At 26.5% G+C, this 13630-nt stretch overlaps 1 protein-coding gene across 2 annotated transcripts; it reads left to right on the top strand.

Moving 5' to 3' along the window:
* The first annotated feature begins 1458 nt into the window (after window positions 1-1458).
* On the top strand, window positions 1459-10175 carry LOC107171864 (MAPK regulated corepressor interacting protein 2-like). 2 transcript variants are annotated; one of them, XM_089229189.1, is made up of 5 exons: window positions 1459-1608; window positions 2911-3071; window positions 4317-4367; window positions 6984-7034; window positions 9233-10175. In XM_089229189.1, exons 2-5 carry the CDS (start codon window positions 2930-2932, stop codon window positions 9301-9303), a joined length of 315 nt encoding a protein of 104 aa, XP_089085315.1. In that variant the 5' UTR covers window positions 1459-1608; window positions 2911-2929; the 3' UTR covers window positions 9304-10175. The 2 variants fall into 2 exon arrangements, with proteins under 2 accessions (XP_089085315.1, XP_089085314.1); XM_089229188.1 differs by having other exon boundaries at window positions 1523-1898.
* The last annotated feature ends 3455 nt before the right edge of the window (window positions 10176-13630 follow it).

The raw sequence follows: 13630 nt of genomic DNA, 5'->3' as shown, positions 1-13630 counted from the left end.
ATAAATTGACAAATTGTATTGTATTCCACGTTTATAATGAGAATTTTTTATTTATATATTATTGACATTATTTTACAAATTTATACTTTACAACCAAATTATTATATTATATAAATTGACAAATTGACAAATTGTATTGTATTCCACGTTTATAATGAGAATTTTTTATTTATATATTATTGACATTGTTTTACAAATTTATACTTTATTACTTACAAATCATTTTTATTATAGGTTTATTTTTTCCGTGGTTATTTTTTCGCGTGGTTATTTTTTCGGGGTTTTTTTTTTCGGGGTTATTTTTTCCGGGGATATTTTTTCCGGGGTTATTTATTAGGCAAATCCATTTTTACACAGCGGTGGCTAAGGAACATCCTTACCCAAACACGCACGCAAATTCGCAATACGAAAGAACCGAGAAAGCTACAGTTACAACTAAGAAACGAAATTTTCACCACATAAAAAGGAGAATTTCGTCTGTGCAATAACGTTTTTATTTTTTCGATATCAGAACTACAAACAAAATTATTCATGATTAAAAAACACAAAATTAATGTATAATGAAACAATAAGAATTTTTTTTTGTATAAGAAGTGATATCGAAAAAATAATAACGATATTGCACAGACTGAATTCTCCTTTTTATGTGGTGAAAATTTCGTTTATTAGTTGTGACTGTAGTTTTCTCGGTTCTTTCCCGCGCGAAACAATTTTTCGCAATGTTACGCACTTGTAAGACGGAAACAGCACACGCGGGTGTAACGTCCTCTTAATACTGTTTAATTTAATGTAAGTGAATGATTGAATATCTAATAGAGCTTTTGTAAAGTGATGTATATTTGGTTGTGTGTTGGAGTTAAATTCAATTCAGCGCTACATTGAGCCCAAATATTTGGTGGAAATTGCTTCTTCTGTAATGGGGGTGTCTAAAATATAATCTGTGAATTGTGTTAATTTTGAGTTTTCGGGCTTTACAGACATTAATTCTATTGCAAAAAAATTTGAAACATGAAAAGTTGATGTATGGAATTTACGCGCTTTCAGGTCAAAAATACGTATCGGACATCGGTGGAATTTACATGCTATAAATCCAACCCTAAAATCGACTACCTGTAAATCGGTGGAGTTTACAATCGCCCCATAGATAGTGATTCTAGAATATTCAGCAGAACACGCGCCCTGTTTATTAATTAGCCATGATGCCGGGCCTATCCATATTTTTTAATATCTATGGTACGAGCACAATTTAAGATAATATATCTTAATTCTTAAATCGTGGGTACACGTCGTGTGGGTACGACCGCCGACCGTTACGAGCAATAATAAATTATTAAAATACTCGTTAATATATTTTATTTCTGTTCCATGATATCTCAAAAATAAATAAAACGGTTAGGTTGCGGTCCACAACGCTCTTATATACCGCGGTCTAGTGGTGTTATTTTAACAACAATTCATTATCACTTTGTCCGTGTCGCCACAAATCACAATGCGTTTAGCAATCAGCTATTCCGTCATTCCGTGGTACTAGCACTAGCGTACTAGAGTACTAGACACAACTCACTTACAACAACTAAATTAATGTCTAGTGTACTACGGCGTGACTGCGTAAGTTGCATTGTTTCATTTGTTTCCCAATTATTATTTATTATTATTCCTTGGTCGGTGTCTCGGTGATAGTGCCCAACCATTATCGTAGTGCGTCTTTCTCGCAAACTGCAGTTTTGTAAACTTTTCTTTTGTTTTTCGTTAAATTTATTTCACAATAATATTATATATTGTTTTGTACTACATCGCTTAATAATATTATCATTGTTGTATCATCGTAAGTCATACTCTCATATAGCCCGCACAAGACTTACAAAAGCCGTTCAAAAGCCAATGACACAGATTACTGGGTAAGTTTTCTTTCCGGAAAAGGTATTTACCTTTAATCGTTTAACGACGATTAAGGTGTAATAAATAATACCGATGCAACTGCATTGACTATATAGACTGAAAGTAACCGGTCGCATACGACACGAAACATCTTGGAATGGATCGTGTTCCAAACGACGAATTTCGTTTTTAGGTGAATAATCCACTCGGCTTCCATAGACTCGTCAACTGTACGCGTGGCATTAAGTAAATATAATTCTCGTTGGTCGTGGCGTACTTACGAACCTACGACGTATTTGAGTCCAACACTTATTAAAAATGATTATTATTTTTCTCAATTTGGTTGTCTCCTTTGCTCCTCACCCACTGGGGTCATCATCTCTCTACAGTTACACTGCATTTTTCTCTTAGACAACTACATAATAAATAAGCTCAACTAAGATCCCTTGTTTTTTTTTTCTTGGATTGTCAATGTTTACTTTATAATTTCTCAGGCACGTAAATAGTTGCTTATTTTTATTTTTTTTTGGGGGGGGGGGATTAACCTTTTTCAGAATGCTGTAGGCTTAAAAAATTTGCAATGTTGTATACTTTATAATCATTTATTATAATGTTGGTGGTTTATTTTTATTGTTAAACAAAGTTTCAAAATATATAATTATATATATAGGTATATAATATTATTGTGATACTCACAAGTTTCAGGTATAAATACAATGATTTCATACAATTTATCTTGCTTACTAAGAATAAGAATTATAAAAAATAATAACATATTAGTTAATATTAAATGTATTATTACACAGTAAAAATTATAATATTATATTAGTATTCCTTTTTTCATAGAAGCAAAGCATTTGATTATATCATCAACTGAGAATTTTATTTTTTTATTAATTATTAGGTACTATAATACGGTGTTGGGTGGGGGTGATCGCTTCCACCGACCATCCCTAAATTACGTGCTTGTAATTTATTATTATTTTTGAATAAAACAGCATTATTTATTTGATTAAATTCAATACATTACAGTGTAAATAATACATCTATCATGGGGCGTCGTTTAACTGGACCGTCTGCGAGAACTCGAGATGCACAACCCCTACCAATATCAACACAACATAATTCACCTGCGACAAATGATCGAAACAATTTATCACAACATGATGAACTTATTCATTTTGTTGGTGGTTGTAAGTATTATATTTTGTTTGAAATAATATCTACTTAACCTTTCAGTAATTGAAACTTCTTTATGATAAAATTTTTTTTTTTCATCTAGCCTTGAATATTATATTAAGGCAATCAGAATTGATAATTTTTTTCTTTGCCTAACAGACGTCAGACATGCACCATAGGAATTTAAAAATGTCTGTATTCCATTTTACCAATTGATCTAATGAAATAATAAGAATTATAAAAACATATTTGAATTTGTTGTTAAGTCTAATATTGAGATCAGCTTCCACAGATTTTTAATATGCGTGTTAGCCAAAGGCAGAAAATCATTGCTTCCATTCCTCTTAAGCTATTACTATTAAACTTGTAATAACTTATTGGCTATTTACTCAACTAAACAACACAATTATTGATATTTTTTATCGTTGATCTATGTTATACTATTATTCCTTCTGTCGTATTATTCATTTTCAAATAAATATTATATTACCAGGGGCGGACTGGTCTAGGGTGCTATACACTAAGTAGCACCCCGGGCACCCATTCTTATTTATGATCCGGGCTCACGATTACCACTGTCAGGCCCTTTTTAATTTAACTTTTATTGTAATGTAGAATAGAAAGATAAATTATAATAGAAATTGACAATACTGTTATTATTATATTTATAATATAACATTGTATGTATCACTCATAATAAATCTTAGTAGATTTGAAAAAAATGTATGGGACCTTAATTAATTTTGCACCCCGGCTAAAAATATCCAGTCCGCCCTTGTATATTACTAGAACATCTATGTTAAATTTTTGGTGTTGCGTAGATTTTTAAAAATGTAGGTATTAGTAAAATATGATTTTTTTGTCCTTAAAGATGCAACATTTGATAAATACAATAACATACTATATAAAATAAAACCAAATCATCTTTTATACTAATCATTTTTAATATAATATTTAAATTAATGTAAATTTGTTAATTAAGATATTATTTAAATATATTTTTAAGAATTACCTATTAAAACGCTTAATTTATATAGCATAAACAGAATAATCCTACAAGCTTTTAAATTATATTTTAATCACTAAATATTTTATAATTAATAATTTCATGTAAATTGTATAACATAAAAATACAAAACATTAATTCTAAACTAAAAAAAAAAAAAAATAAAAATAATTCTGTATGGCTATATATTATAATAAGCCAAGGAAGAGTTACTAATTTGATAGTTTATAATTTGTTATTTCTAATGTTTTAGCATGGAATGTTATTTTTCAAGAATATCAAAATGGATGCCAAGGACCTAATGGTAAGTTCCTTATTCTTATAAATGATAAGAATTAGTTAATTATAAGGTTATTTAATACATTATTTATCCCTATTAAGGATAAGTATAATTGTACTGTAGTTGTATTAACAAGTAAATTGTGTCTTAGTAATGAGTTTATTTTTTATTTTTTCATTTATGGCTTATGCTATGATAAATCAAACACAACTAATTTATTTAAAATTAATAAAATATAATTTACTGTATAACTAAGATAATAAGACAATACCCAGTGCCCAGTAAGGAATGCTTTCTCCAAATCATGGTTATGCTAATTTATAAATTGTTATACACTCATAGTATGGTTGAACAATAATACATATCATCAGCTGGTGCAACCGTGTAAGAATGTACTACGTGATTAGTTACACCTTAAAACCTATTACAATTTACTGCTGTTACTAAAAAAGTTCTCTGCTCAATCTGTATTTACCTTCAATAGCAACTGCTGTGTAGCTAGGAGTAGGACACATATTTTCTCATGTTCTGTTGCCTGTTGGTAAAAGATTTGATGAAATCATGAATACATATTATGTACAATTATACATTAAATAGATGGAAATTCTTTTATACATTATAATTTGATATAAATTATAATTATACATTATTTTATACTCAAAAATGATAAATAAATAATTATAGTAATTGTTTACTCTTAATAATAATAATATTTTTTTTTCTCAAAATACTTGCATAACAATAAAATACATAAAATTGAATAAAAATTATCTACCTTCCGTAAGCATAGCTTGTGTTGAAGGTAGAGTTAAATATTTTTTTAATATACAGGGTGATTTTTTTTATCATGAACCACTCATTATTTCAAAAATATCAATGGTTTTGAAAATATTTTTTTACAAAGTTTCATGTTGTTATAAAAACAACGTTTTTATTAAAAAATTATGTCTTTAATATTTTTTATCCTTATATTTTTTTAATTTTTTTACTTTTTTGAATGATAACTTAGAGTTTTAATTTCATATTCCAAAGCAGAATATTTTTCTAAGTATTTTAAAAATTGAATTTTGGACGAGTAGTTTATGAGTTATAAGTATTTTAAGTTTAGACAAGCGGAGTAGTGGACAAACATTTTGCGGGTTAACCCCGTACCACTTCACTCCGCCAATCTAAAATTTAAATACTTATAACTCATAAACTACTCGTCCAAAATTCGATTTTTACGTATCAAAATACTTAGAAAAATATTCTGCTTTGGAATATGAAATTAAAACTCTAGGTTGTCATTCAAAAAAGTAAAAAACTTAAAAAATTATAAGGATAAAAAATATTTAAAAACATAATTTTTTAATAAAAATGTTGTTTTTTTAACAACACGAAACTTTGTAAAAAAATATTTTCAAAAACATTGATATTTTTTGAAATAATGAGTGGTTCATGATAAAAAAATCACCCTGTATATAAAATAGAACTGATTATCCGGACTAATTAATGCCAAGGGTGCATGGTCGTTCTCGCGGGGGGGATATGGGGGATAGACCCCCCCCCCCAAGGCTCTTTATTTTCTTACATATTAGTGATATATATTTTATCTATTTTTGGTTACCCTTACGGCTTATCATGTAACAATTTCTTTCATTCCCCTCCATTTTCTCAATCTTCTTAAATACAACAATTGAGCGGTGTTTGATTTTTCTTGCCTCTCAAACCATTTAAACACCAAATCCAATGCATCAAAAGCTTCAGAATGAGATTTCCCATTTTCACCTTCAATAAAATCGTCAGTTTCATTTTCCTCTTCTTCAGTATCATCTTCAAATATGTTATGAACAATTTCATCGTCTGAAAGTATCTGATTTCTAGGATTATTTGTATCTATAAGCAATCTCTCATTTATATTGTCTTCATCACAATCCCCAAATATGTGAACTTGTCTTATACACTCTTGTATTTCAGTTATTTCAACATTTAATTCCACATTTTGGGTATCTTCAACTTTCTTCAGTAACTTATTCCATAACCTACCTTTCCAAAGTGCAATTCTGTACACATTTTCACGTGTATGAATAATGGCATGTGCCGTTTTTTTTCTCGTCTGGTTAATTGGACATCCGGATGATTGGCATTCGGATAATCAGAGGATTACTGTGTATATATACAGGGTGATTCTTTTATCAAACAACACTTATATGGTGTTTGTGTGTAAATACCACCTAACATACACCTATAACACACAAACACCACCCAACTTTAGGAGACTATATCTTGTAAACGAATTGACGAAAAATGAAATTTTAAACGTGAAAATTCATTGAAAAAATAGCCTCTTTAGTTTATCAAATTTTAATTATAGGTTGTCATTTGAAAATCAAAAGTTGATAATGGTTAACCTGATAAATATAAGGGTGAAAATATTTAAAAAATATATAGTTCTAGAACAAGATGGTTCCAAAATTTAAAAAAAAAAAATTTGAAAAAATTCAATAGTTTTTGAAATAATGAGTATTGTTTGATAAAAGAATCACCCTGTATATATTAATTTTCTTCTATATTAAATTTTCATTTATTTATTTTATTTACTATTAGTTAATGACAATTTATATTAATAAATATGCCATTTATTTTAATTTATTATTTTAGGTCGTTTTCATATACAGTTCTATGAAGAAGGAAATAGTGATACATTAAAAGGTATTATGCTTTAATTTTATTAAATTATATTTGGTTTTTTTTATATTGTTTATAAAATTAAGTTTATAGTTATTGATAACATAATGGATATTTTTTAGAATTATTGTTTTTATAACTTATTAAATCGAAGTTTTTATATTGACATATTTGTTATATGGCAGTAGAATTTGTTTAATTTTTGTGACTAAAAAATTTGATTACCCTATGTATTAATTAATCCCAATCAGGCTTTATATAATATTTATACTCCTAGTAGTAAGTCCAATACTTAAGTAGGCTACCTTTCTGGCTTCCACTTACACAACTATACTACAGTATTACAATGAGACATTTTGTCATTTCACCTCTAATGTTAATTGATTAAGAAGTTGATTTCAAGATATTACAATTCATTATGATATACAATTTTTTTTTTAGTATCTAATGGCTATTTTAGTATGACGTGTTGAAAAGAAAAAAACTACAAACTAAAAATTAAAAAGCACTCAAAACTGAAAATTTTTAGACCTTTTCAAATACTTGAATTTTTTTGTACTATTGAGGAAGATTTAAATATCTATTTTTCAAATGACAGTCCTTATTTTATACAGTAAATTATTTAGCTGATAATTTTTCTTACGTATAAAAATTAAAATTTGATCAAGTAATTGTCGAGTTATTTAACTTTGTATTCTAAGGAGTATTATAAGTTTATAATGTGATGGATTTAGATGGTATAGTTGGTATAGTTGGTATGGTAATTACAATTTTTAGTAATTTATATTAATCTATTAATATTTTTAATTAATAAAAATGATATGATATCACATATATTTTATATTATTGTAAACCCATCCTTAATATTAAACAATAAATTAAAAATATATATACATATATTCACTATATAATTCAAAGTAATAATGAGGGGTTATCACTTTAAAACAATTGTTTGTATTACTACAGGACACACCTTAAGTAGCCTATAAAAACAGAATTTTTATATACCCCGTATAATATTCTTTCCATTAAATAAAGAGAATATCATTATATAGATTTTTTTTGAATTTTCTATATTGTATGAATGCAAGACAGGAAAGAAATATTGGAATGTAAAATATTCGTAAGTGTGTATTAGTACAGTGAACTTTTTAGCTCATGAATAAAAATTTAACTGATAAGAATAGTGAAATATACATGTTAGGTTTTATGTTATTATTTAGGTATTATTATTATTATTATTATTATTATTTATGTTATTATTTAGTAACAACTGCCTACATCTAATTTAGATTGGAAAGATATTTGAATCATTCAAATGATAAATAAAAATTGTGGTATGGCAAAATTTTTAATAATTTGTTAACCTCTTTTAGTAGCATACATGTGCCAGAGAAATAATGCCTGCTCTGGTATTGGCACAGCGACACTTTCAAATTTAAATTTATAAATTTTATAACAGCCTTTCTTAAATAAAATTGGCATAATTCCTAAAATAACAAAAGCATTTTTTTATTGTTGTTGCTTATAGTATAAATAAAAGTAGTGCATATCTATAATAATTGCAATAGTTGAATTTGTATTTACGTTTTTACAAACTGAGGTCTTTTTGATTTCTATATTAATTCATAATGGTTCTATTGAAATTATTAAGAGGACATTATTATCCGCATGTCTCTGACTTATAAGTGTTAAACAAATTAATGGCATGCTTATGATAATAATTTATAAAATTTTTATGAAATATATTGATTTTATTTGATGTAATACAAACTAAAGCATTATTTTATGAATTTTTACACGGTACTATTTATCAAATTTTTCTAATTCATTCTCAATATCTATCTCATATGTTCATATACATGACCATAGTTAAGTTACACACTTTCAACACATGTTTATTAATAATTCAAATATAAGAGATAATCATTAAAAAATGCAATTTTAGTATTAAATATGAATAGGTAATAATATTTTCATAAATTACTAATTTTTGAAAATGAAAATTGCATAATATACATTTTTAGAGCTAGTTTTATGTACATCTAATAGTAGTAAACTGTAATGATTTAATTTTTTGGTTTATGTGTTAAAATATAAATTTAATGTTTATATTATTAGTACTATGCTCAATACATATTAATTAATTAATGACAATAATTTAAGATAATTATTAAAATATTTTGTATACTAAGTATATGTTTATGTTTTATTTATTTCAGGATTTAAACCTTTTGACCTAGAAGCTTGGTGGGGAAAACAAACCATCCAACGATATCAACAACGTTCCTAATGTTATTATACTAATATACTGTATTGTATTTTTCAGTTAATTTTTTTCCCAATTATTTAATAAATAAAATGGCCTATGCCTAATATCTTGATACTGACAATTAAGTTATACATTATAATCTGCTATCAGTTATTAATTATCAGCCTCATGTAGGTATGTTCTAACAAAGAATGACATGCCATAATATTTTTATAATTAAAAATTTTATCTTGATTGGCAAAAAAAAAAAAATTAACAAGTATTATTTAATTTAATTTACTCTTTAAAAACCAAAATATATAATTATATATTTAGATTTAGAGAGTAGTAATTAAAATATATATATATATTTTTTTTTTTCAATAAATTTGACATTCCAAGTAATTGGATACTTTAGAGTAGCGTGTATATTCGTTATTATATATTTTGTTTTTATTATAGTTATGACATTATGTTTTTAATCTTAAATGTATTTTATTTTAAATTATTATATATTTTTCAATAAAATACTAATAATTTAATGATTATTATTAATCTATTCATTATTATTATTGTAAAACTAAGAAATGTTCAATGTTCTATTTAACAAAACTTTATTATTGCTATATTATTGATTATTATTTATAAATTATAAAATATAATGATTTACATTATTATTGAGTATTTAACCAAACCAATGTAAATAATTCAACATAGTAAATTGTAATAATTCATTAAGTAAATCAGTATATTATGTACTTGTAACAATATAAATAATTAGTTATATATTTTATACACAATTTAGCATTAACATAGTTAATGTATACCAAAATTCTTCTAAAAAATTGAATTGTGTTTAATGTTCTCACTTTTTTTCTATTTAAAAAAATATATTATTTTGTACTGAAATTTAATCTGGTGTTTTTCTTATTGCATAATATTTTGTTTTATTTTTGAAACTTAGTATTATATGCATTATTTTTAGAATTATTGATGAAAAATAGTTTTTTTCCTCACTTGGTTTTCAAAACAATTTACGCAATTTTTACATTCATGTAATATTGTTATCTTGTTAAGAGATATAAGTACCAGGGGCGGATGGGCAAATCGGGAATTTTCCCGATGGACCGGTTCTTATAAGGGCCATTTTATTTACTATATAATTACAAAAATAAATTATATTTTTATATAATAAGAAAAATTAAATATGAAAGTATTATTTTATTTTGGTACTTATTACTTTATTAGTACATTCGTACGATTAGTGGCCGAAAGAGTGTACGATAAACAACAAATTCCTTATTTATAGAATAGTTTTCTCAGTTTTTAGCTATGTTTTCAAGACTTGGTTTATGCATATCAACAACTAACACTAGCTTATAAATATCTACTCACGCTTCCTTCAACTCTGGTAATGCCTTAAATATTTTTATTATTTTAGCTTAAATGTTATTTATTTATACTTTATTTGCTTTAAACTAGGTGGCTTGCGAACAATCTTTTTCAATTTTAAAAGTAATTAAAACTCGCTTGAGAAATACTATGAATGAAGATAAATTAGAAGCTTTTATGCTAATGGCTTCAAACAAAGATATTTTGAGTAATGTAGATTCGGACCAAGTAATTGAACAGTTAAAAAACAAGAGTAAATTGCTTCTTAGAGAACTCAGTTATCAAATTAAGCCACTTAGGTACATTTACTTAACTATAAAATTTCATTCATAATATTATATTTATGTATTAAAAATGTAATTATTATTATCCAATAAAAAAAATGAAAATTAATGATTGTGGAGAAAACTGTCAATTGTTATTATTAAGTAAAGACAAGGCAATATGTTATGGACAGTTGGAAAAATAATAAAATGTATTTAATATTTATATAAAAAGATAGAACATTAAATGAAAGTTTAAATTGAAAGTCTATTGTTACAAAATAGGATATTTTCTATAAATATTTAAAAATAATACCTTGTAATAACCTGTAATATGTTGACACATTGTAATTTTAAATAAATCAAAAAAAAATATTTAAAAGTGTAGTAAGATCAAACTTTAAGATCAAGTTAGAACAGGTTAAACTTATCTGACTAACGCACTACTGGTATAGGTAGCTTAAATATAAGTATTATATATTTTATTGATTTAAGGGTGAAACTAAATTCATTTTGAAATTTAAGTAATACCATGTGTTTTTTTGGTTAGGGAAAGAGAGGGGGGGGGGAGAGTTACATTTTCGATGAATGGGCTGGTTTGATTCTTATTTCCCGGGCCGAAAAAATTTGCCAATCCGCCCCTGATAAGTACAATATGGAAAATTGTAAAAAGTGATTTTTATGTGTCATATTATATATTTAAAAAAAGAAAAGAACTCGGTTATACTGGTTTATATATGTGTTTTTTTTTTTAGATTAATAACTTATAAGTTAGAGTTAATATAAGAATTTTTAATGGCACTTAAAACATAAACTATATTGTGGACTATTATAATACTAATAAATACTAAATAGTAAATACTAATGTTTAAAATATTGAATTTAATGTAATATTGTGATTTTATTAAGAATTCTTGGTTGATGAAAGAAAAATGATAATAGTTAAAACCTATGATTGATTATGCTAATTATTACTAAACCTAAAGTAGGTATAAAAAATCAACACAAATTACTTTCCTATATTTTGATGATTGATCTACATTTAACATTTTTTTTTTTTTTTTTTTTATGATAATATAAGCACTTAATAGTTATTTCATTATCTGTTTAGTGACTAACTCTATTCATAACATGATAAATAACAGTGTTTTAATTAGTACAATCTGTAACTTTGTGCTAATCTAGGTGGTCCTACTGTTAATCAGCTAATTAAACCACCTATTATTGTGTGTAGGCACTTATTGGCTAAGGCCAATGTCAAGCAATAGATTAAATGGTATATTGGGTAATCTTAACTTAAAATGTTTGCTTATCTTTTTCTCCCAGAGACTTTAGCATCAAGCAACAAATTTATCGCCTTAGATACACATAAATTTCATGTTTGTTGTGGCATAACATTAATTGTACCTACATATTATATCGATTCTGTCCTCTTATAATAGTGTGCATCACTTTTGAATTATTGACTGTGGCCTATGAGCACTTGTTTTGCACCATTGTACCTATGTGTAATGTCTATATACATTTTACAAATCTTTTTTTTTTAAATTTTGAATTCTGTAATTTAATCTAGAGGTCGTACCATGGGCACATCATAAAATTGCTCAGCGTTTACAACTTACTGAGTACAGGAATAATATTATTATACCTACTTATTGTGTTGGTATTTTTATTTACTTACCTAGGTATAAGGATTGATTGGACCTAGGTAATAGTTCGTTTTTTTTTCGCGGTTCTCACATTTAATATTTTAATTCAGTAAGTTGCACATCAATGACATCATATTAATATGATAATCTGAATTCTGATTAGGTAATGGACTGTGGAGTTGTAGCATGTCCGTTGCCACATAGACAAGTGGGTGGTAATCATCTGTGATGGTAACTGGTAAATATTACCGTCTTCACTGGTCGAGGTCTGAAATAATTGTATGAAAAGGCATTTTATTTCTGTCTCAGGTCGCGCACCAGTCACCAACTCGAACTGAGGACTGACGAAAAGCAACGGTAGTAGTGTGCGGTGGTTGCCAACAGTTAATCCGAATTTGATTAATTTTTTTTCGCGGCCTCCTTTAAGTTCACGATGATCGGTTTCGTTATATTTTATTATTGTATTTTAATTGTGCCGATCACGGATGGATCCTACGAATGGGAGTCCTGTAGAATATTATTGAGAGCACTCTAAAAATGACTGTAAAACCGACCGGAATTGCCGACCCGTGAAATGTTTTCAATAAGGTAATTATTATAAAATTATATTGATTTGTCGAATAAAAAGAACATAATTTGATTGCTTCGACTGAAATCTCAAATACAACTCGCGAACGGCGAACTATTTATTCAATCTATTGAAGAAGGGTTTTCCGCGGACTTTCGGGGTAGTAGTAGATATTACACTTGTCATTTCCCGTCGTTATTATTAAAATGGCTGCCGTCCATGTTATGGCATAAATTTATGTCAACATTTTTTTTTTTTGAAACTATTTAAGACGTTCCCAGCTTACATGAATCTACGAACAAAAGTCCGGTTTATTTATTATACATATGTCGTACAAGAAAACACTAATGTTATTAAAAATAATAACAATAATTTATAATACAATTATTACAATCAATATGATAGGTAGGTACAATAAAAATTAAAATATTGCATAAAATATGACATTATAATTTTTTGGACAGATTGATTGTGACTTTAAATAAAAATAATATATA

The sequence above is a fragment of the Diuraphis noxia genome, unplaced genomic scaffold (assembly GCF_037042655.1).
Source record: "Diuraphis noxia isolate RWA-SAM2 unplaced genomic scaffold, SU_Dnox_SAM2 contig0005, whole genome shotgun sequence".
Taxonomy (NCBI): domain Eukaryota; kingdom Metazoa; phylum Arthropoda; class Insecta; order Hemiptera; family Aphididae; genus Diuraphis; species Diuraphis noxia.
The sequence above is the reverse complement of the archived record's forward strand: the minus strand, read 5'-3'. Positions and strand labels throughout refer to the sequence as shown.